Source organism: Anastrepha ludens, chromosome 5 (genome assembly GCF_028408465.1).
Source record: "Anastrepha ludens isolate Willacy chromosome 5, idAnaLude1.1, whole genome shotgun sequence".
In the NCBI taxonomy this organism is placed as follows: Eukaryota; Metazoa; Arthropoda; class Insecta; order Diptera; family Tephritidae; genus Anastrepha; species Anastrepha ludens.
Window position 1 is genome coordinate 122,353,267 of NC_071501.1, and position 26,204 is coordinate 122,379,470.

General features: G+C 35.3%; 1 protein-coding gene across 2 annotated transcripts in view; it reads left to right on the forward strand.

Annotated features, from left to right (window-relative positions):
- LOC128864305 (uncharacterized) overlaps positions 1-26,204 on the forward strand; it is a 173,064-nt gene that overhangs the window by 70,659 nt on the left and 76,201 nt on the right. For both annotated transcript variants that reach the window (XM_054103906.1, XM_054103907.1), the window contains exon 4: positions 4,504-4,635. In XM_054103906.1, the coding sequence (XP_053959881.1) occupies positions 4,504-4,635 (132 nt within the window). The remainder of the gene's footprint in view (positions 1-4,503; positions 4,636-26,204) is intronic.

The window sequence follows — 26,204 nt, forward strand, 5'->3', positions numbered from 1 at the left end:
GCACGCTAAGGAATCTCAAGCGCCTAGCTGCCAGAACCGGACATTTGCAGAGAAAATGTTCAAGAGTCTCTTTCTCTGCAGGATCCCCACAGCTTCTGCAATAGGGGTTGTACGGAATTCCAAGCTTCTCCGCATGAGTACCGATCACCCAGTGACCAGTGAACACCGCAATGAGTTTGGAAATTGAATGGCGGGGGATTCCCATCACCTTAAGCGTTCTATTTCTATCGTATTGGGGCCATAGTGTTTTCGAAATAGCCCACGATGAGACAGACCTCCATCTGTCTGGCGCTTTTCTTAGAAAGAAATGGTGTAGTTTCCCTTTAACAACGGACAAAGGGACACCGATGTCTGCGAGGGGCACAGCTGAAACCGGTTCTGTCGACCCCTTCCTGGCAAGCTCGTCGGCAATTTCATTTCCCTCTATATTCCTGTACCCAGGAGCCCAGATAAGGGAGATGTTTCCTGCTCGATCGAGATGTTTGAGTTCCTCCTTACAGGAGTTTACCAGAAGAGAGCTACAATACGGCGACGACAGTGGCTTGATCGCAGCTAGGCTATCGGAAAAAGTATTAATGTCTTTAAATGATGATAATAATAAAAAAAAACTAACAAATACCATGCTTTTTTTTGTTAAATTCACTAAGGATATTTTTTCAACAAAATTTGGGAAAATATTTTTCTATTCAAGAATTGCAGAATAGCAGCTAAATAAAACGTCTTTGTTATTCTACAATAGAATCGCTTTGTATTAATAAATTATTTCTTTAAACGTTTGGATGGCATTAAATGAATTTTAGCTTTTGGCACCGGATTTGTGGAATCAATGTAACGCCATTGATAAATAACTTTTCAGATGGATAATTCGACTTTTTTCTTCACTTTCGCATCTACTGTTACTCATTTGCATTAATTTGCAAGCTTCTTAATTTTGCTGTGATGAGCTCATTTGATACCTTCATTCCGCTTGACTGAGTTCATTCCTCATATTTACCTTCTCGGCTTTAAGTCATTGCCGTAAATAACGACAACACAAATACTTTTTTTTTACTTTACGGTTATTAAATTTAAAAAACGAAGACAAAATAAATACTTACACATCTCCCAGTAGATTCTCGCGCAATTATCTACGTTTATTAGCGAAGGTGACCTCAGTTAGTGGCTCATGTAAATGTAAAAGCATCTTTTTTAATGTAAATGCATTACAAATCTTTTGAGGGGTAACTTTGGAGCATTTACTTGTATGTGAGTTTGCAAGCAAATCCGCTGTTTTTATTTGCATTTGTATTTGTATTCGCATTGCTTTATAAGTTTAACTCTTCCTAAGAAATCAACCAACTTCGTAAAGAATCCCATTGCCAAGATGTGTGGAATATTTGTGTATGCTAATTAACTGCATCTCTGTGTGCAGAGTAGCTGAACAGAAACCTGATTTGTCGATCAATAATCATCGGCGAGCGCACTTGTGCGAGAAAACATAAAAAACTAAAAAACTCTTATTATTTTTCTCTTGTTTGCTAAAGCATTTGTATGCTCTTAAAACATGAATGAGCAGTTTCATGACAAAAGGCGATAATTCCACTTGAACAGTTTTTCGGATAAATAAGAAAATATAATCACTGCCAAATGGGTAGTTTCATTTTTTTATATGAAATTTGTTGTGCGATGATGAGCAACACATTTTTGAACTTATTGCATTTGACTTGAAAATAAATATAAAATTACGTGTTTTTCAGACAAAGGCTGCCACTATCAAAGAAAAAAAATTTATTGTCTGCTGTCTGGTACAATAGTTCTCTAATAGCCAGTCGATAGTTAAGTCTCTAGGCTCACTGACGGTGTAGTCGGAATTATAGCTTAAACACATTGACTACGGCCGACGACAGGCAGCATCTGTTAATTACTAAAATGCACTCTTTGTTATGAACGCAACTACTGTGACAATAGCACGACTCCAGGCTGCAAAACTGCAAAATGGTTGTTGTCGCCGATTTAAATCTATTTCTAATTTTGTTGGCAACAACTCGGAAAGGAAATGCTGTCAGCTGTAAATCGTCTCCGTCGCAATTGTGTTTAACCGACCAAATTTTCTGACGTGAGAAGATCAGCTGTTCACCACCCGTCTGATCGTCGTTACCCGCTGTCCGCTGCAATTCTGTTTCGGGCATTCAGAAAACTTCCTGGCATTTTCGCCCCATTCTCCTTGCCAACCACTTTTTCTCCTACATATGCTTACATACATACCTTTACTTTTATCTGCTCTCTTTGCCTTTTTGTACTTCCTCTACTCTAGCTGCCCTCTCGTTGTTTCTACTGATTCCAAATCCTATGCATTTTTGCTCTTCACCACAGGTAGTTCCACTGTTTTCTTCACATTCGTATTTACTCTATTTCGTTCATTCATTTATTTATGTTTTGTTTGCCTATTTCTTTGCTGTCTTAATGCTTTACATGTCTTCACATGTTTGTTTTCGCCTCCAATCAGGTGCTAATTTGTTGCTGTTGATATTTGATACATTGCTGCTGCCACCTTTTTTCCTATCTAAACTGTTGCACTTTGTGTTGCACATAGTTCGAATTTTTCAAATTGTTTTTGTAAAGGAAATAACCTTCCTCATTCGATGCCCATATGAAGAGTTAGAACAGTAACTGGTTCTGTAATGAAGCAACCAATTGAGGCGGTGTGTGCATATACGGCTCTAGTTCAATCCATTTGTGGCAAACGCATGCACAACAACAAATACATATGTATGTATGTATATAAATGTGTAAATCCATGCTTATGTATGTTGGAAATCGCAAATGCCTTCCATTCATATAGATAAGCCTGCTGCCCCTACCTTACAAAATACTGTTTATGGTACTGTAAAATCGGGAAGCAGGAGGAGTAGTAAAAAGTCGCAGTTTAGATTTACATTTGCAACTTGGCGGTTTTATGAGCATCTTGGGAGTTAATTGACCACTTGACCCAGCGTTTTTATTTCACGATAATTATCCAGACGGCTAAGCCACTTTGCCAGATTCAAACCAAAAATTCATAATTAGCAATTAAATGTTACAGAAAGTAAAGTCGAGCAATTTTTAGGATTTTTATAGGTGTGTAAAATATAAATACATTCATACAAACATATGAAGCTGTGTTGGAGAACTTTCATTTTTTCCTCTACTCAACAAGAAATTTTGCTCAAACTGTTTTGTTTTTTGTTCTTAATAATTTTAGTTTCTTCGTCAATTTTTCTTGTCAGCTGTCGCTTAGAAATTAAACAAAAAAATTCTGTTTTTGACGCGCCTTTTCATGATGTCATCTGAGAAAAATTATAATCTTTCACTTCAATCAAAAACAAAAATTAAAAAAAAAAGCAAAAAAATAAAGGCAGCCAAATAGAAAAAAAGTAGAAAAGTAACTCAAAAAATAAAAAAAGGAAAAAGGAAAAAATATTACAAAAATAAAAAAATTAAAATACTTCAATATTTCATCTCCATTTCTGTGTAAAGCGCAATAAACTGTTCAAATTCTTTGTTAACTCTTTCGATATCACGAATCAAATCGTAAATTTTTAGTGCAGATAATTTGTGGCAAATTTTTTGTTATCAAATTTATAGACAATCAAATGAAAATTATGAAATGGTGAAAACAAAGCTGGAAAAGACTTCCACCAAGACTGAGCTGATTGCGAAGTTTGGTAAAATAATATTTGCAGCGAGCGAGAGGACCACAACAAACCGCTTAAAGCTGCTGCATTGGCTGCGATGGAGAGTGAAACGTAAATATGTACTAACATACACATATGTACATATGTATGCATGATTAGTAGCGGCACGTGTTTTCGTGCATAAAGTGTTGAACATGAAGTATGTGAATGAATCCCAAGCACGTATTTGTGTGTGTGTATGTGTGCATCCAAGCAAAACAATTATTGCGCCGCACTATAAACATGTGTCTAGCTGTTATTTGTTGCTGAACTTGCGCAACATGCTGACACTTATTGGTTGCTGCCTAAATGTATGCAATGTTTGTGGTAGATGAGCGCGCTAATTGCAATTTGCTGACAATTTTGCACTTTCGTTACTTCTGAAATATAATATTAAAAAAAAAGTTTTTCTAAACCACCTCATTCGATCTTTTTTAATACAAGGTGGCGCAAAATTAATCAGTTTAATCATATTTGACACTTGTAAACTATACAGCTGCAGTAAACAAACATACAAGCAGTGGAGCATGTAAAGGTTAAAATAGATATTTCCAACACTCAAAATATTTTTTTTTTACAATTATTGATTTATTAGATATGAAAAAAATTATAATAATATTAAAACAATGATTACTTTTTAAGATTTATTTAGATTTTTATTTATTTATTTATCAAAAAAGTAATTAAAAAACCAGATTGTATGATTAATTTTGCGCCACCTTGTATTTTAAGTGTTTTTTTTGTTTATTGCTTAACTATGCTTTCTATGTTGTGCTGTGCTAATTTAATTTTAATTTTTTTCTATTTTTAGAAAAACGTTATCCTTCACAAAGTGTTTCTGGTACACCCTCCACCACATCTACAGCAGTTAGCACACCGACGGGCACTGGAGGCAGTATTTTAAAATTGAAAAGCCCACCAACCGTCAAGAAAATTGTTAAAGGTGAGTAAATGGAATTTTTTGATTTGGTATTTGCACATAAAAAGGATGTAGGTAAATCTGGTTGTTTTAAAGGTGAACACAAATTTTGGGAGATATAAAATTATTAAAACCAAGATTTGTGATTTTTTATTTGGTGTAGGCGAATGAGCGCTTGGAATTTTAACTTTGATTTTTCTAAGTTGGATAGTTGAAAAAATATGCGGGATGTGTCACACTCAAGAGTAGAAACATGCAATTGATGTTGCCATTGGTAGTGAAAGTGAAGTAAGTGAAGCAACTAAAAACTTGGGCCTACAGCATAGGGTACTGCAAAATCAGACTTGGAAGTCATTTGAATAAAATTAGGTTTCACGTTTAAGGGCAAGTTTTACCCTTTCAAAAAAAAATTAGAAATATTTTTTATTTGGTTGTAAAAAATGCCCTAAATGCCGCTTAGAATTTTGTTTTTGTTTTTTTTTTATTGTTTTTTTAGAATTTTTGTTTTAATTTGAATTTTCTTTTAGAATTATTATTATTTGTTTTTTAGAGTATTTTAGTTTTTGTTTTAGAATTTTTAAAAAATTTCAAATATTATACAAGAAACTTGCGCTCAATTCGTTTGTTGGGCAGCAACGTCCCAAACACTGACTGCATCCTTAAAACATTAGAAAATAGCTCAAGAGGCTTGAGTTGCAGGGTCAAAACAGATTATATGAACCCAAGCTGCAATTGGGTGAAGAAGTTCCGAAAAATAATAGAAGAAAATGGCTGGAAAAGAGGAATGAAACATAGCCCAAGCCGTTTTAAGCTCCCCAAACACTGCAGTATCTTTCAAGCAGAAGTCTTTGCTGAAGGAAAGGCTGCGGAAATAGCTTTCGCAAAGACATCAAGCACCTCCTCTACGCTGCCAGCCAAGCGGCGATAAAAGCAATAAATTCATATGAAATTTCATCCGAAAATATTCTAAAAAGCAGGGAAGCCATAGAGAAATTAGGCGCGGAGAGACGGCTATTGGGTATTGGGTACGAGGCCATACGGGTTTTGAGGGAAACAAAATTCTAGATAAGGTTACCAAGAGCGCAGTTTGCATGCCATTTGAACAAGAAGAGGACAGCTCGGTCTAGAAAAGAAAGCAGAACTAGGGAAGGCATACTGACAAGCCATAATTTGCTAGGAATTACAAGCAATGATAACTGCAGATTTTGCAATGAACTGGAAGTGAGGGTAACTTTGGAACACCTTCTAAGGTCTTGCCCTGCATTAGCTAGAACATGAATGAAATGCTTAGGAGCTTCACAATATGAGAAGTAAGTATGCATCGGGGTTAGACCACCGGGGTTTACTTAGATTCACAAAAGACGAAGACCTATTACAAGATGAGTGCTACAAAGATACGTAAAGGTCTCGCTCCATCTGGTTGCACTAAGGACCAATAGGTCTATGTGATGGCTTTCAGGCAGCCAGGTCAACCTAACCTAACCTACTGCATCCTTGAAGACAGTGGTAGTTCCGACTATACAATCGAAGTCTTTGAGATGTTAGCTTTGAATGCATCTTAATTTATAGCAAATATATTACAATATCTTCACAGGACATATTCAGGCTAGTGCTCCCTACAATCCTTGTGCGAATGCCAATTTTTTTTTAAGTATTGTCCAGTATACTCGAATTATACCATATAGCACTCAAGAATGTCACGAATATACGCACGGTGTACATAAACTAAAGGTGGCGCCTTCCGGAAACAGCTATTTAATTTTTCGCGCTTTTGACAGCCCGCTGATGTCATGAAATATTAGTTTGGGTAAAAATAAATTCGTTATCTTCTCTGTAGAGGGCTGTAGTGATCGAATCATATTGTTTCTCTATCTTAAATCGATACTAAACTAAAATATATAACACCTTGATCAAAAAGTTCCCGAAATAAATTCACAAGAATCAAAATACCAATCCTGAAAAGTGATATTATCGCCCCATCAACTGCAACGCATTTTTGCCAGCACCTGATCCAGCTCCCGAAACATTTCAGAAACTCTATTTTCGGGATAGCCTTCTGAACCGTTTTCAACTTTCCCCTTACTTCCTCTCCGCTGCTGAAACGCGTAGTGGTTTTTTGACTCCAACAAACAGAAAAAAATCGCAGGGAGCCATATCAGATGAATTTGATGGCTGTTGGATGGCACTCGTTTCGTTTACACGTTCAAAAATTCACGGATAATGACGAGTTCTTTACCCACAAATCGTTTCTTTTTTACCAAAGTGTTTCACGTAAACGTCTCTTAACGGCCAAATAATAGTTCTTATTAACTAACTGACCTTCTGGCAGAAACTCGTAGTGGCATCATCATCATCATATCATCAAAGTTCGGGCTGAACCATTGCTTCCATTACAATTCACCTCCACGTCACTCGGTCATCCGCTTTTCGTTTGATATCAGATAAGCCCATAAATCCAAAGTCGCCTTCGATGTCATCTCTCTATCGTTTTCTGGGCCGACCTCTTCATCTGTCGCCTTGTGGATTTCTTTCGAAGACCTTTTTTTAGAGTTTTATCGTTGCTCAATTCGTAGTGTCCGTCCAGTACCGTTTTAATCCATAAAAACTGTGAGCATCGCTTTTCTTTTTGACTGAAATCGACATGGTTTTTTTAGTCTTGGTTCATTTGGAGTTCTCCACTCACTTACCTGTTGTCTGGATTTCGTGTCGTACTCATAAATTCACGTCTCTTCTCCAGTAATGATGCGTTTGAAGAATGTTGGGTGGTCTGATGAATGTTCAGTCTTGGAAATCATGTCTTTGGCGTTATCAACGCGGTTGCTTTCTTGCATGAAATTCAGGTTCTTTGAGACCTTTCGGACCAACTTTGCAGCAACACGGCGCAAATAAAACTAATCAATATTAATACCATGTCCTGGATGGTTCCATAAGGAATGTTCAAGTCATCTGTCAACTCTCTGATGATTATGTTGCAGTTATTGATTAATTTTTCTTTCACTTTATTGATGCTTTCATCAGTTTTCAATGTTGACGGCCCGCTACTACGCAGGCCGTAGGTCACGACCTCTTCTGAAGCGCTCATGTCATTCGTAAACGCCTTTTGACTGTTTTGTATACAGTATCATTACCGAAACACTTTCCCAATATTTCTAAGATTTTCGCGCCACTGAATCTACATCGCTTTTTTGACGGAAAATTTAATACAAACTCGCTGTAATCCAAATCCACCTTTAAAACTGCAAAAAATCGAAAACACGTAGAAAGGTAGATTTACCCAAGACGGTTTAACATTTTTAAATGGCAAGCAATGCCTCACTTCACCCGACATAAGATAACATATAATTTCTTAACGCATATCACACACAAGGAAAACTACAATTGAAGCTCAGGCTTGGCAAGCTGCTCTATTGATTTACGTGAAGGTGCGTATGTATCGGATTTCAGTATTAAAATTCGATTAAAATACCTGAAAACGCGCTTTAAAAGACTGCAGATGGCTTTTTTTATATGGAAGAAAACGGCGAACATGGTCAGCAAAAAATTAAGGCGATTTTGAGCCACTTGAAAACTGCACTTTGTTATACCAAAATTCATTGGGCCAGAAAACTGCGTACTCGAAACTTTTCTAAATATTCTGACTAAAAGTGTAAAATTTTCATGTAAAATTGTTTTTTTTTTTTTGTTTGTAAATTCGCACAAAGTTTGAAAATTTGATTTATATGGGTTTTTTAGAAGAATCTTAAAATCATAAAAGAATTGTTGTCAATATGACACACTTAGACCTGTCGTGGGTCCATTGTGATGCCACTGGAACTTTTTTCTTACACTATGGGATCCCTTTTAAACCATCCTGTGGCTTTTATAAATGAGCTTAACTTCATTAGTTTAAGATGCGCTATATCCGCTACATCTGTTAAGAAGGCACTATCAAGCGAGTAAAGCCTTCTTCTGGCTAATCTTTCACAGTCGTAAAGAAGGTGGCTAATAGTTTCCTCCTCTTCTGTTTTGTACCAGCTTAAATGAGAATGAAATAAATTGTCAAAATTGTCAAAAAGTCCTAGGGCTAATTATATTTTACGCAGCGTTTAGTTACTCAAAGCAGAAATAAAACTAGCCAATAGAAATGAAGATTCAGGTAACCAAAATTGAGCCGAATTGCCATTTGTCATGCAATCCAATTCTGTGAAAATTTACGGACATACATTAATTAAAAAAAAGACAGTGTTAATAGTACAAATGTTTTGACACATGTCGATTGATTGAGTAAAAGTGCGTGGAAATCAAATACACGAAAAGCAGAACGGAACTAACTGAACGCTGCGCAACACGAGTGCGGCCGTAGATGCTCAACGAGGCAATTAAAACGAAAATGAGACAACAAAAGCCAATTTGTACCCACCTGGTCATGGAACACCGACGTAGCGATGACTTAAAATTGGATTGAAAGAGTGTCGTTTGTGTGCCTTTCTAACTGTGGTGATGCACACATTTACATATGTTTCTATGTACGAAAGTTATTGATAACAAGTTGAAAGCACAGCTAAGAGATATTTCATAAAAAATGTTTGAATTTACCACTTCTTTTACTGCGTGCAGGAAATGACAAAGAAAAGAAAAATTAAAAAGAAAATGTTTAGTATTTTTCAGCCGTGAAGGCGGAAGATGGAGATTATGTCGTTCGTTGACCAACAATGTGGGTTCAATGAATTGACAGGTTAACTGATGGGTTCATATGAAACGACCACGCTTTGCTCTGTTTTTGAATGAGTGGTAGAAAAGAGAGACAATTATTTTTTATAAGTAAACATTTTGTATTTGTATGTGAGAATATTTAATTTTTAAAGTAAGTTATTATATTTAGATTTTTTAGAGAGAAACTATGTACGATATCTTTTTAGGTAGGATTTGCATCTATATTGACAGTAATTAATTATTCTCGTGAGAAAACACAATGTTCGGAAATTGACCGCTTTCGGCCAAGCGAAGCAAGCAACTCCTTCGCTCTCTCAAGTCTGACTTGTTGCTGCTTTGGTGTGAGCTCATGCGCCTTTTGGATCTTGTAAGGATTGACTTTGAGATCATTTTTCAGTATGCGGCGGATGCTATGATCAGATATTTTCAGTTGTTTCGCCATTTGATTGACACATTGTGTAGTCACTTGAAAGTTGTACTTTGAAATTATCAAACGATTTTTGTTGTAGTATGAACTATATATATATATATATATAAAGGGTGACTTTTTAAGAGCTATAGGAAAGTTTTTCAAAAAAACACACGTAAAATTTAGAAAAATGCATGAAATTTTTATTTAAATCGATGGTACAGTCCATATAATTTAATGTTTGAAGATTATTTCATGCAAATGTCGACCGCGACTGCGCTTCAAATGGTCCATCCGCTTAGTCCAATTTTGGCATACTCTTTCCAATGTTTCGGCCGGTATCTCACATATAAATGCTTTAATGTTGTCTTCCAATGTGTTAATTGAAGCAGGCTTGTCTGAATAGACACGAGCTTTAACATAGCCCCACAAAATATAATCTAACAGCGTTATATCGCACGATCTGGGTGGCCAATCGACAGGTCCCGAACGTGAAATAAAATGTTCACTGAACTCGCCTCTCAACAAGTCCATTGTTACGCGAGCTGGGTGGCATGTGGTACCGTCTTGCTGAAACCACATGTCATGCAACTCAAGCTCTTGCATTTTGGGCAAAAAAAAGTAGGATCATTTCACGGTAGCGCTCACCATTCACAGTTACGTTAAGATTCGCAGCATCTTTGAAGAAGTACGGTCCAATGATACCTCCAGCCCATAAACCGCACCAAACTGTGACCTTTTCTGGATACATTGGTAGCTCCTGCAATTCTTCTGGCTGATCTTCACTCCAAAATCGACAAATCTGCTTATTTACGTACCCATTGATCCAAAAATGAGCTTCGTCGCTGAACACAATTTCTCGATAAAAAAGTGAATTTTCGGCCAACTTTCCAAGAGCCCATTCACCAAAAATTCTGCGTTGCGGTAGGTCGTTCGGCTTCAATTCTTGAACCAGCTGTATTTTGAAAGGCTTTACACCTAAATCCTTTCGCAAAATTTTCCACGTTGTTGAGTAACAGAGGCCCAATTGCTGCGAACGGCGACGAATCGATAATTGATGGTCATCATTAACACTGGCCGCTACAGCTGCGATATTTTCTTCGGTTCGCACTCTACGCACACTCTGGTGGTTTGGTGTCCTATAATGTAAATTTCGTTTTAATTTTTGTCACAATAGCTCGAATAGCCGCTTCATTGGTTCGATTAAACTGACCATAAAATGGAAGAAGCGCGCGATAAACTTTCTTAACAGAACGCGCATTTTTATAATAAAATTCAATGATTTGTAAGCGTTGTTCGTTTGTAAGACGATTTATAGTTAAATTATAGACCAAACTGAAGATGTTATACAGTGAAACAAAACACCAAACGTGCGTAAGCTGTTTAAATCAACTGTTTAAAAAGATAATAGCTAAAAAATCACCCTTTATATGTATATATAATTGGCGCGTACACCCTTTGAGTGTTTGACTGAGCTCCTCCGAGCTGGCGTGCGTCTTGATGTTAATCCACAAATGGAGGGACCTACAGTTTCAAGCCGACTCCGAACGGCAGATATTTTTATGAGGAGCTTTTTCATGGCAGAAATACAATCGGAGGTTTGCCATTGCCTGCCGAGGAGCGACCGCTATTAGAAAAATGGTTTTCTTAATTTTGGTGTTTCACCGAGATTCGAACCTACACGAACACGTACGACCCCATTCGGCTACGGCGGCCGAATAAAATAATGATATAATATGTATTTATTGGAACACCTGAAGACGATATAAAAGAGAAAGTCTTGCAATTTTCTATTTCAACAAATAAAAAGTTGTTCGAAAGTTAAGATTTTACCCAACTCAAAAAAAATAGAGTGGACACCGATACATTCGAGTTTATGCCATAAAATTGCTAGCTTTCAAAAATCTGGGTCGTTCCCACGGCAGTCAGTTCTACGTTACTGGAACCACCCGGATTTTTAGCTGGACAAGAACTGTGACTCCAGCAGCATTCCACGTATATGTATGGAGAATGTTTATGCTGCTACAACAACAACAAGTCTGTATAAATCATATTACCAAGATTGCTTTTGTAAATGAAAACAAATTTAAATTTTAATTCCAGCGTACTTTTATGACTAAGTATTAAAAAGCATACAGTTATAATTCAATAAATTCCAATTAATAAAAAATTATATCAAGAAAAAATATATCGCATGTTTAATAAGGTAGACTTCAGTTTTGTCCATCACTGTATACTTTTTTTATTTTCTACTTATATCCACGCGTATTATTTGAATTTTCTTCAGCGATTTCCACCAATCAATCAAAACCTGTGTAATAATTTCGTGTGTCTCACATTTGTTGATTAACTCATCCATCGTCTAAGTCAAAACTACCATAGAAAAGTAGAAGCAGCAACGAAGCGAAAATAATAAAATATACAAATACTTGCATACGTGCGTACATACACTCACACACACATACATTCGTACATCTGCACATGGATTCCATATAAAAAGATGCCACAGTTTTTTTAAGCGGAAATTGTCATACTTTGCGCTTGGCTGTGTGTTTGTGTACGCGCCCATAAACCACAAGTTGACAGTGACAGCAAAAAATTTGCGGTCCCTTTACTTATACATAGAAGCAGCAACACTCGCGCCTTGGGGCCAAAGAAGCTATTTGCATTTCGGTAAATTCAATTTATGGAACGCGTTTGGGTGGACTTTGCTGAGAAAAAAGCACTTTATTTCCCACACTCATTCACTCATTTTTGTGGCTACCAAAAGTTACAATTGTATTAAAAAATTTAGGAGGCAAAAATAAAAATTAAAAATGTGGATACAAATATTTTTATGAAAAACAAAAATCTATGTGGCAAAGCGTGGTGAAACAAATGCGTGCTTATATAAGAGAGCCCGAATGTAGGGCAGTGCTGTGGGAATTTTTCATTACATACACAAAATTGCGCATTGTTGCTAAGCGCGTCTGGTTACAGCTGCACATTTTCGCATAAATTTTATTTGTTAATTCATCAGGTTCAGCTGTGTGGCATTTTCCAAGCTTTGAAATGCCATTCATTCGTTTTAAATTGATTTGATTTAGCAAATGCCAATAGCGGCAACATTTAAAGGTAAAAATGCTAATGAACATATTTCGAAATTTAAAGCAGAACTCATTGATTTGCTCATCATAAAAGAAGTGCTATTTGGTTCATGCGAATACCGAATTATTTTTTAATTAATTCATTAAACATAATTAATAAGTTAAGTGGATTGCTCTTCCTCTTCGATTGAAGTGATTACACAAATTTAATGAATATCTCATTGCATAATTTTTTTATTATTTATTTGCGCTGAAATCAACTTTGGTTAGGTGCTTGCACACAGACACGCCCGACCATAGATAATCAATTTTTTTTTGAGCTGGCAATTTTCGATTACCGTTAATTAGCGTAGCGCCAGATAATAGATTTGCAGGATGTGAAATGTCGTTTGTTCAGCTTGGAGGCGCTTTGATTGGCTTTTTTGATATTTGGTGTTGTGCAAACTTGACGGTTTAGTTATGCGGCTTTAACGCCACCTTACACTTTAAAAATTGATCGATTGTTGTGCTTAACTAATTTTGTTGCTTTCATTGAGTTTTTTTTTATCAAAAAACGCGTTAAAATAACATTACTTTATTTATTGTAATAAAGACATATAAATGACTCGATAATAAGAAAATTATTTTTCGTAGAAATATTAAGGGGTTAGGGGTAGCCAGAGGCCCGAAAAAATGCTGATTTTCAATAATTTTGTTTTGCTAGTCAGTTGCTTTATTTAAAAAAAATAAAAACATAGCATTAATGCATCATGTTTCGACTTGACTTTAGCCAAATTCGAAAAAAAAAATTATTGTAAAAGTTATCGTTGTTTGTGCGGAGCCGGTTTCTCTAGAAGCCCCTTGCGGTGATCATCACAAGTTCTTGGAGATTCATCTAAAATCAATCGGACAAGAGAAATTAGATAATCTTGTACCTGATCTTGAAACCGACTAACCGAAAAAATTTAAATTTTTGAAAAAGAATCCCTCGATCAGGCACGAGTTTTTTATGTTTTTCAGAAGCAGTATAAATTTTATTGAAATCTACCAAGCGGTTTTTAAGTTACATTGATCACCAGTTCAAAAAACATAGTTTTGAGAAAAACGCATTACAAGTTTTGCTGTCGATATCCGGAGTGCCCGAGCGCCCTTTGTTAAATGTTGAATAACTCGAAAAGTATTTGTCGGATTCACATCAAATTTTCACAAAATATTTTTAAGATATTATGCTTTAAGAAAATGCAAAACAAAGATGAAATTTTTTTGAAAATTCTGACTACTCCTAACCAGTTAAAAACCAAAAAATGATCCAAGCATTTTAAAAAATATGAAAAATAATGGAAATCTTATTATTAAAATTTTAATATTGTAAATTTATTTATTGATAGTTTTTTTTCATTTATTGAATTGATTTAAAACCTAAATCTTGCAAGCTAATTAAAAAAAAAGTTATGACATCAAGGTCTTGCTTGATAATATTATAATCACATCAGATGATATAAGTTCAGGCTTAAAAAGTCTGCATAAAAATGTTAAAAAATTTTATCGACGGAATGAAAATAATGAGATTTACTTATATTTATTTTTGTCCTGTTTAGTTTTTCTTGCTAATATAAAATTTTTTTTTTCCAAATTTGTTCAAAATTCTTTAATAAATTTTATTATTCCCATGAAAAATAGTCTCGATTTTTCTTGATCTCTAATGTACACAAAATTCATACGTAAGTATTTTTTTGACGGCCATTAGAGTTGAATGTGTCTACATTTCGGCAGACGTGATTTTCTGCCTCTCAATGATCATAAAACATCCCCTGGTCAGGCAGTAATGAACCTTTGAATCATAAAAAAACGAATTCTCATAAAAATCACTTGTTGCAAGGAGGCGCAATAAAACTAAAGGATTCTCCCGCCGTTGAGTAATTTGAAGCCCATAGAATACATTGGGGGAGTAGTTCATTATGAACCTGTAAGGTCGCTATGAATATTGCGAGGCAATGCTACAGAATATTATTTTTTATGTTTATTTCTAAATAAATAAAAAAAAAAGCAATTATTAGTTGGTCAAGAATGAAATTTCTCAATTTTAGTTGCCAATTTTCTGACATGGCGCTCAATACATTTACTGTTATATTACTTTGTGCACCGTTAAGTTTTTTGTTCATAATTGGTTTCGCCGAAAATGTGCGCTCGGAAATTCTTTGCTGGTTTATTATCATAAATCATTGACTTAACATTTTTTTTTGTTTTTGTTTTTTTGTTTTTGGTCTTGTTCACTCCACTCGGGAGCATAAGGCCTTGACAAGACTCAGTTGGTTTCGTTAATCTATTTTGCTTTCTGGCAGGGTAGGTGATTAGCCTCCGCTAATGTGTGGGAATGCTCACTTGTCGTTGTTTGTGAACAACGCCTTTTAACTGTTTAGAGCGCCATCTGTGTTTCACATTTTTCAGCTAGAAGGATCACATAGATGGTTGAGGACTTCACTAAATTTGGTATGTCTGCGCTATTACTATAAAAGTGCGAGGACCGTGCTTTACGTGGGAGTCGAACACACAACCTCTGGGATGGCAGGCTAGCGCACTTACACTAGACTGCCGAGACGGCAACATAGCACTTAACGTAACATATGACTTAACATATCACCATAAAAAGTAATCCAGATGCGTTAGATTGGACAAACGAGGGGGCCAATCAAAAGGACCACTTCTGGGGAGAAAGTTGGAACCAAATTTGTTTTATAAAAAATTGATTCTTAAGCACGCTGTATGGAACCAAATGTCGGCGATGTTTAGCTGATTAAATTTTGGAAGCAGGACCGACGATGCCACCAATGCTCTATGAACTTCCCGAACATATTTGTCTTATTTATTCCAAAATAAATTTCCACAATTTGGAAGCGTTGTTCTGGCGTTAAACGATTAATGATGACTGCAAAGAAATGTCAACACAGTTTGCCATTCTCAGCTGTCAAAAAGCACCCGATATATTCCCCTTCTCGCGCAGAATAAACTTTATGCCAGTGTTACACAGTGTTGCTATCACAGGAAATATAGCTCCATTTTCTTTTTTTTTTATAAAACGCGCGCACTTTTCATCAGCTTGTGGATAGCAAACGTGACAAAAAATCTTGTGGGGCATATTTTGGGTTTCCCTGATTATTAACACACAAGCAAGTCATTTAGCTGAAATACATTTGTTTCTAGTGACCCTTTTTCTATACATTCCATCCTTAGATATATGCATTCGTATGCAGTTATTATGTCCATCAGTTGCAAAAATGTTATCTTTTCACTATCCTCATTTTTCCCCTAACAAGCAGCGGTACTACTCCAACCTGCTCTGCTTGATTTCAAGTCCAAAAACTACTTTTACACCTCATTAACTCAACATCTCATTACCAAAAAAAATGCACGATGTTGTTAGTGTTGGTTTATGCTCAAGCAACTTTTTTTGTTTGTTTTTTATTTGCAAAGTATTTCGAAGAAATTTCGAAAATTTGTTGCCGATAAAGATCTGATATTGGTTTACAACAGACCGCAATAAAATTGTAACGATTAACGTTTGGAAAATACAACAAATCAACGCCAAAGTACAAGTTGTTATAAAAAGAAAACTAGTAAACAAAATAATAAAAAAACAAAAAAAAAATAAAAATAAAAAAAATAAAAACACAAAAGTAGTAGGTAGTTGCTGCCTCGTAAAGGCTGTATCAAGTTGCAAATTATATTTTTATGGGCCTGTAGAGTTAATGACTTCGCCAACAATTGATGTGGTGCCGCTTTAAAGTAGCTGCGAGCGCCTTGAGCGCCGCAATCTCCGCGACCGTTACGGCTTTACGCACCTTAAACACTTTTACTTTTGCAACAAACATCAATTTTCAATTTTTTCCAACCAGATGTATTGCAAGTACCTGCTTAATAATTTGTTTCGCTTTGCAAATTTCACTAGTTTTTTTTATTTTTATTGTTTTGTTTTGCTTACGCGTTGATTATAATGCGTAACTGAATGGGTGGTGGCGAACAAATATTTATGCACATCAGCACTTAATTTTGCAACTGCTTACAGATTTAGTTTTCGCAAATTTTCTTTGCACCGAAAAGTGCAGTAAAAAATATTCACATATTAGCAAAAGTTTATTTACGTGATTGAAAAATATATTTATTATGGAAAAATTTGCCATGTATTAACTTGAAAACAGATTTGATGTTTTTTGTTGAAAACAATTTTTTTTTTCTCTTTTCACACTTACATTTTACACTGAACCTCTATTCACATCCATAAAACTGTGCACAATTGCCACAACTTGGGTCATAAATCCATCCAACCAAAACTCACGAATGCTTAAAATTGTGAGAGGGCAGCCAGTAAACAATTAATTAAACGTCCATTCATCAGTTCTTCCACATAAAGTTTTTCAGCCGGTGGTCGTCAACCCGGTGGCATCGATTCGTCTATGCTAATTTACGCCTTTGTGTTGATTCGCAGCGCATTAATACAGATGTAGCAATAAAAATTACACAATTAAGTGGTGTAGAGTGTAAATATGCAATAAAAAATGTGATTTTCGCTTTTTTCTTCAAAAAGGAGTGCCAACAATTTGCATGTATGAGGAATGAGGAAAACCTTTCAATTTCAGTGTTTTGAAGGTTGGATCTCGGCGGGGTCTAATAAGCGTGGGTGCGAAGTAATTGCAAAGGTCACGTCTTGAGCAGCCACGCTTGACATTTATATTTTACCCCATTGGGCTAAAATATATAAAATATGGAGAATTGCTGGATCTAAAAACGATTATATGTATATTGGCTTGTCCTAACTGAAGTATATTTGTAAAAATAAAATACAATAAAAAAATGATAATAAAATGAAAAAAAAAATAAAAAATAAATGAAATGAAAAGAAATAAATAAATAAAATGAAAAAAAATAAAATATTAAAATAAAAAAAAAATAAATGAAAACACACATATTTTAACGGTGAAATATTCTTGCTTTGTTAGAAATATTATAAACTCACAATACTTCAGATGCACAATTTCATTTATGCCTAGCTTCATTGCCTTGGCTGCTTTTACAGAGTAACTTTAGGTTAACCCAATGTCAATGACAATACCCTGTTAGCAGGATCAGCAAATCATTGATTTGTTTGTGACAAAGCTGAACTTACCGTTGCGTGAAACTGAAGCAGTTTAAAGAAAAATTTGTGTAAATGTAACCAAATACACTACTACAGTACGTTTACGTAAGGCCTCAAATGCCGAAACACACTGAAAAAGCCGCTGCTCTCACTCACACTGTACTACTACTACTGTTGGGCAGGGGAAGCGCACATAGGGGCATAGGGCCTTTTGTGCGAATAGTTGCAGCATACCTCGGTTCTGGTGTACTGTTGATAATTGACAACATCAACAATCCACTTAAGCACCCAGTTAAGTTTAATTTTTGGGGTTGATGTTCCGAAGAAGGGTTTGGCCGTTTATTTGTGTTTGACGCCAATTTGAATGCATTTTTGAAGAATAAAATTTACTAAAAAGCATGATTGTCAATGTGAATGTCAATGTCGATGATATTGACGTCATCGGCCTTAACAACCACGCTGTTAGTTTTGCCTTCTCGCAAACGAAGTACCTCCTGTCATCTAACAAACAGTCGGCGCACTCGCGTTTCGACACCCACGTCACTGTTGACAGTTATGATTTCGAGGTTGTAAAAGACTTCGTCTATTTAGGAACCAGCATTAACACCTTTAACTATGTCAGCTTTGAAATCCAATGGGGAATCTCTCTTGCCAACAAGTGCTACTTTGGACTAAGTAGGCAACTGAGTAGTAAAGTCCTCTCTCGACGAGCAAAACTAACACTCTACAAGACTCTCATCATGCCCGTCCTAACGGTTGGCGCAGAAGCTTGGCCGATGACAACATCCGACGAAGCGACGCTTGGAGTGTTTGAGAGAAAGATTCTGCGTAAGATTTTTGCACGTTGGCAACGGCGAATATCGCAGACGATGGAACGATGAGCTGTATGAGCTTTACGATGACATAGACATAGAGCAACACAAAATTTTCGTTCATGCTCGAATCTCAATACAAAAAATGTTTTTCCAAACAAAACATATTTCCTAAAAAGATGTCTTATCGAGTAAAAAAGACAAGTAAGAACTAACCAAGTCCAACTATGTATTAAAATTTCATCGTAATCTTTAGGTCCGTGTAGCTGGATAATAAGCATTGCACAAGGGGTGCAAAATTATTCATTCAATTTTGTGTTTGAATCTTTTTTTTTCTTAGATAAAAAAATAATTCTTTTGAGCAATGGAAATTTGTATTTGACCTTTAAATGCTCCTCTGATGGCCTATTTGTATACTGCAGCTGTCAAGTTCATACATTTTCCCATGAGGTGATTAATTTTGCGCAATTCGTGTAAGCAAAAGACAGTCGCTAATAACAGACTGTGTTACAACAAAAAGCCAACAGAAGCCGTTAATAATTTGAATAAAACGCAACAGAAAGGCTGGACATATCTGACATAGTATCTGACAAATGGTAACTACTAATGCTTTTTGCATTCAGTCAAAAATAAACGTGCTCGCTTGTAATCAATTAGCGATGAATAGTAGCAAAATTTATTTTTTTCTAATTTCAATTTCTCTTTTTTTTTAATTTTTCGTACTTATGGATTGAATTTTCACTGTACACTAATTTCAATTTTTTTGCAATAGAAATGAATTGTTTTCATTTTAATATGGATTTCAGTATTACTTCTTCTGCATGGTTTTTTGTGGAAATATTCAGTGTTCTTTTATCTTACACGATTTTTTTAAAGTTGTAGAATATCCTCCCAAATTTACCATAAGTCGCCTGGCTTTTTCTTTTCATACATTTTATATCAACGCCTGTATTTTCTAACTTTGAAGTGAAAATTTGTAATGTGTGAATTTTCGTTTTTTATTTGCTTAAATTGTTTTTTTTTTTAATAATATATTATTGTCACGCTTGCCACACAAAAAAAATTTTTGGGACCAAAATGGTAAAAAGTGGACCAAATTATTTTTTTGGGGACATAGTAGTAATGGACCAAGCTGCGATGAATTCAAAATACTTACCAACAAATACCATTTTAAAAGCAACAAAATGTTTTTTCATATAACAATAACAGTTCATTTAATAAAAACAAACATAAAACATAAATTTTCCATACACATACAAATATTAATAAAAACAACAAAAGTTAAAAAAAAGTCAGTCAATAAAAAATTGGGTTTTTCAGTGTTATGCGTTTGCACAAGTTTTCAAATTGTTCACACTTTGCAAATAATTGTAAAATGTAAAAAATTTAAATTATTGTTGCAACTCTGTAAGCACAATTGGTAATTATGATTACCAGTATTTACTTTGTTTTCAATTACTTATGCTTAAATATAATTGATTGAAGTTTTTTCCAATTATACGTATGTTCATCAAAAATATTACGTGTTAACTAATTACATCAATTACAAGGAAAACATTTGTGTAAATAAAGAAATATATACATATATCTATATATATAAAAATTAAGCCGAAAAAAAGTGTGCATTTGTCCGGGGTAATATCAGCAACGTGTGTAAGGAAAACAATGAAAGTTTCACACATTGTTGGTGTTGCTTTGGCAAAGGTTTCTGTGAAGTTTGGTTGAAATCCGATAACGCGTGTGTGTGCAGTTCGTCGGTTAAGTGAGTGTGTTTTTGCTATTTGCCGCATGTATTTTTTGTAGCGCACATAGCATTCATTAGAATTGAATACATTTTGGTCGTGTGTGTCTTTGCCGATTATTATGAAATTTAGAATATGTATATATATATTTTTCCACGGTGAAGGTTAGTATAATATGCTTATTTATTCCACTCGCCACCAGGTGGCGCTGCCGAAGGCCAAAACGAGGACTCGGGTAACCCTAGGATGTGTTTTTACATTGTGGGTATCAAATCAAAGCTACTGATGAGTGCTTTAATACAGAGTATTTTTTTAGATCTCTGAGTGACCAGGGTCTCGAGATATAGCCGAAAAGGTGGACCAAGGTACCCTTGGATGTGTTTGTACAATATGGGTATCAGATGGAAGCTGTTGATGAAAGCTTTTAAGTGAAGTAATTTTTACTGCCCGTTTCCGGGATAAAGAAAGGAGATGGAGCTGGAGATGGAAGAGGAAAAGGAATAGCTACCTCAAGAGGAAGAGGAAGATAAAGAGGAAGAGAAAGAGGAAGACCACTTATTATTAAAAATTAAAAAAAAAAAATTCTAAAAAAATTTTAAAATGTTACATATACGCTTATTACATAAACGTTAATCTGAAGTCAGTTATAGTGAAAAATTCATTGTATCATTGTCGGGGTGATTGGTGATCGTTTCCTTAATTTTTTGCAGAAAGGTTCTGCTAATATGTGAGATATTACCTATATCATTCATATATTTACGTATTACCTGTGTACTCACAAATATACGGTTGAAGCAACTTCGCCTGGAAAAATTTATATAAATTTAAGAAGAGTAAATAGAACTTATTTTATATCAGACTTCACGCAAAAAAGTCATTTGCACCTGAACACATAGCTGGGCTAAAGCGGAGGGGAATAGAACAGTTCTCTTCTCCTTCTCCGCTTTTTCGTACACGACGAAGTGTATGTATCATACGATTGATGTTGTTGTTTATGTGTAAAGGGGAGCGCATCTATGCACATGCTAAGCTTGAAAATAGGAGCACCGATTATTATGTTGCGAAACATAAATCAACCACGACTATGTAATGGCACTCGATTAATAGTTAAGAGATTGATGAATAACGTCATTGAAGCAACAATTTTGAATGGAAAATACTCTGGTGAAGACGTTTTAATACCGCGAATACCAATGATACCATCGGATATGCCGTTTGAATTCAAACGTCTTCAATTTCCTGTTCGCCTTGCATTCGCGATTACTATTAATAAGTCACAAGGCCAAACTTTATCAATTTGATTTAGAATACCCATGTTTTTCTCATGGCCAACTTTATGTTTCATGCTCAAGAGTTGGTAAGGCATCGGTATTGTTCATTTATTCAACAACGCATGGAAAAACGAAGAATATTGTATACCAAAGGGGGCGTCCATAAATTACGTGAGGTGTTTTTTTTCAATTTTCTGAACCTCCCTCCCCCCCTGGTGAGATGTCGTGAGATTTTATTCAACCCCATCCCCCAATCTCACGTGAGATTTTTCAAAATGTGGGTTTCTTATGTAAACGCGTTGGATTGTTATTGTAAAAAGAAAAAAAAGTTGCTTCGTGCTTTTATTTACGACTAGTTAAGACTAGTAATCAATATTGCTGAGAGTTATAAGTGTAATAAAAATTTAACAATAGAAGACTTAAATCGTAACTACTGCGATTAAAAAAAGAATATCTACTCTAATTCAGTCCATGGAGAATCATGCGCGGTTTCAAGAGAGACTATTGGGACCAACATGTCCATATGATTTTCAGTAAAATCATGTGCTCCTTCAACTTCGTTCTAATCTAGCCACTCTAAGCCGTTGACGCTTGCGCACAGTAACTCATTAGCTCGTCTTGTGACAATCCGTGAGGGTCGCACTTTGCACATTGAACATACACGCTTGCTTAGCTGGTGCAATGTAAGCTGCTCGCCTGTGCTCTGCAGCTCTTGTGATAGATGCGAAGTAAATACCGCATGTACTGCAGCATATTTTCTCTAAATCATCACGTATACTTGGGCAATAGAGATCAATAGGCGTGCTGATGAAGGCATTCAGCGGTTCAATCGGTACGCGTATTAGAAATGGAGCAAATGATTTTCCGTCATGTTCTTTAAAGTCCGGAATTGTCAAACGTCAACCTGAGTGATAGCGCGTTCGGCTCATAGTGGCGCGAAAACAACCGACGGGCTACACTGTACCGCAAATTCAGATTAAATTGAGCTATTTGGTATAAAACAAATATGGTGGTTTGACAGTAGTAATGTATAACGGCGAAGTATGAATGAAATTATTTTCTTTTGAACGAATTAGTGAATGATCTTAATCATACTACGATTACGCTTGAGATTAAATCTTAAGCATGTACAATTTTTTTGTTTCAATCAGAAAAAAATTGCGTGATATTTGCCGAGACCCCCCCTCTCTCCAACGTAAGATTAGATGAGATTTGACTCGATTACACAGGTCTGCAAATAATGGGTTCGGAATGTTCTATAAAAGTGTAGTGTCATTTCCGAAGTAATTTTTTGCGTAGAATCGGAATTCGGGGCTTAAATTGCTCTATCACGTCAGGACTTTGAGATATCCTAACCTAAAAGTGCAAAAAACGCTGTTTTTGCCCATTTTTGAGGTTATGTAGGTACGCAGATTTTGCTCTTCATAAAAAAGTAAACATTTTTTTTTAAGTATAAGTCTTCCTCTTTTAAATGCCGTTGAGTTTGCTTAAATATCTTTATTTTTCACTAAGATATCGCATTTTGAAGTTTCCATGTGTGCGACTATGTAATCGACCGTATCACGTCTCATGTTATCTCAATGGATTTTCGAATATCGAAAAATTCACAAACATGGAAACTTCAAAATGCGATATCTCAGTGAAAAATAAAGAATATTTAAGCAAACTCAACGGCATTTCAAAGAGGAAGACTTATACTTAAAAAAAAATGTTTACTTTTTTATGAAGAGCAAAATCTGCGTATCTATATAACCTCAAAAATGGGCAAAAACAGCGTTTTTGCACTTTTAGGTTAGGATATCTCAAAATCCTGACGTGATAGAGCAATTTAAACCCCGGATTCGGATTGTACGCAAAAAATTACTTCGAAAATGACCCCACACTTTCCTAGAACAAAACGTTGTTGACCTGTGTTATTGATGTTAGTGATGGTCTTTTAACTAAAGTCTCAGTGTTGTCTAGTTGATTTTTTCCTTTTGAAAATTCAAGCCGACCACACACTTACGTTTGTACTTACGACATATTTTTAAGACTTCTCAAAAAGGACCAAATCTTAAAGGAAGTGGACCAGTGGACCAAACAAAAAAAAAGGACCAGTTTTGGTCCAAAATGGACCAAAATGGCAACCGTGATTATTGTTGTTTTTTCAATGTTTTCTGCGGATGCTATTTATACAACAAAAATTCCAGTTCAAAGCGCTACCAAATTGCTTTCAAGCTGATATAATTAAAATTTATTTCCTATACAGTGGGTGCATACTGCATATCGTGTGCGATGTGCACAAAGTAAAAGGAAAAAAATCGTATCTACTAATTGTGAAAAATCATTTGAGCGTAAATTTATTGTACAACATTGCTGCCTCTGGGTGAATTCGTTATTGGAACTGCAATAATTTTATGCAAGCCATTGCAAAAACATGTGGGTAAAGATGGCTACATACATATAATATATAAATGTACACGGTGGCACAAAATTAATCACCCTATCGGAAAATTTATAATTTAAGCAAATGGCATTGTACATCAATCATATTTGGCACTTGTGAACTAGACAGCTGTATACAAATAGACGAGGAGCGCGAAAGGTCAAAATTAAGATTTCCATGACTCAAAATTATTTCTTTTATTTACTAAAAAATAAATTAAAAAAATATAAATAAAAGAAATAAATAAAAAAAATAAAATTAAAAAAAATAAAAAAATAGAAAAAAAATTAAAAAAAAAATAAATAAAAAATAAATAAATAAATAAAATAAAATAAAAAAATAAAACGGATGATTAATTTTGTGCCACCTTGTACGTATGTATATGCATAGCTAAGTTTAGATGTATGTATGTAGGTGTACGTGCACACAGGTGGCTTAAGTATTTTCCTTTGTTAAGAAATGCGCATTCTATTCCAACTTTCTTCCCAATGAACCAAATAACTCGCTGTAAACAAAATATAGACAGTATTAATTCGATTAAACACACAGGCACACACATGCACACATGTATATTTATTTACTCGCTTTTATTTATTGGACACAACTGATGGCTATCTACATAACTATAACCTGCCTAGTGCTTCGTATGCGCCTACAAACTGTTGCATTTCATTTATGTGTGGGCCTTCCTTTTGATTTTTATTTTGATTTGTATTTGTCTGCTTGCCCATAAATTTATCGCTGTAATCCAAAAATGCGCTGTAATGCGCAGACGTGTCGGCAATTTTTCTTGCGCCTAAACTTTGTTAACTTTTTATGTCAAATCGATTCGTTGCTGTCAAAATGTAATAAAAATAATTGATAAACGAAGCGTTTATGTACTTAACAACAACTGACAAGTTGACGAATTGAAGCATAAGTAGCAATAATGAACGTAGTTTGGAAGAAAAGTTCTATCCAAATGCTGTTAAAAGTATCAACTGAACATTGAACTCTGCACTTGATAGTTTCTGTTAAGGAGGATAGAAGAATTAATAGAATTTCTGGTCGACTTCAGATTCGATTTAGTGCTTTTGGATAAGTGATGATAAGGCTGGGTATTGCATAGGCCCGATGTGTTTATATGTATGTGTTTTTCATTTTTTTATTTTAAGGAAATATATAGGCTATGTATATATAGTTTGAAATTACTAATAATTAGAGTACATAAAATATTTATAAGAATAATTGAACAAATTCTTCAAGCAATATTTTGAAAACAAAAAATTAATATTGTACTATTATCGCTGTTTTTTTTATGAAAATACAACTTTATACTGAAAAAATGGTTACAAGCGAATCATTGAAAGTATTGCCCATTGCTGGCTACTACTTTTTCCCATCTTTCTGGTAGATCTCGTATACCGTCGCGGTAAAACTTTTCATCTTTTGAGGCAATCCACGGATCAAGCCATTTTTTGATGTCTTCATATGAATGGAACTGCTGGTCAGCTAGACCTTGTGCCATCGATCGGAACAGGTGATAATCGGACGGCGCAATATCTGGAGAATATGGCGGGTGGGGCAGGCCATTTCAGTTTTTCCATGTAGGTTTTAACGGGTTTCGCAACGTTAGACCGAGTGTTGTAATGCTGTAGAATTACTTTTTCATGCCTCTCCGCGAATTGCGACCGCTTCTCGCGCAGTGCTCGACTCAATCGCATCAATTGAAGTCAATTCCGTTCCCCAGTGATGGTTTCGATTGGTTTTAACAGTTCATAATAAATAACACCAACTTGGTCCCACCAAATACCTACCATGACTTTATTTTCTTTAGAACACGTTCAATATCCCTTGGTTTTAAATCATAAGGAACCCAAGTCCCCTGTTTCTGAATCATTCCCGAAGCATTCAATCGCTTGGAAATGGATTGGCGGGTAACTCCTAATACTGAAGGAAGCTTCTTGCGTTTGACACGGATCCTCATTGAGCAATGACTGCAATTCAGCGTCTTCGAAGGTTTTTGGCCTGTCTTCACGCAGACGGTCGTCAACATTAAAATCACCG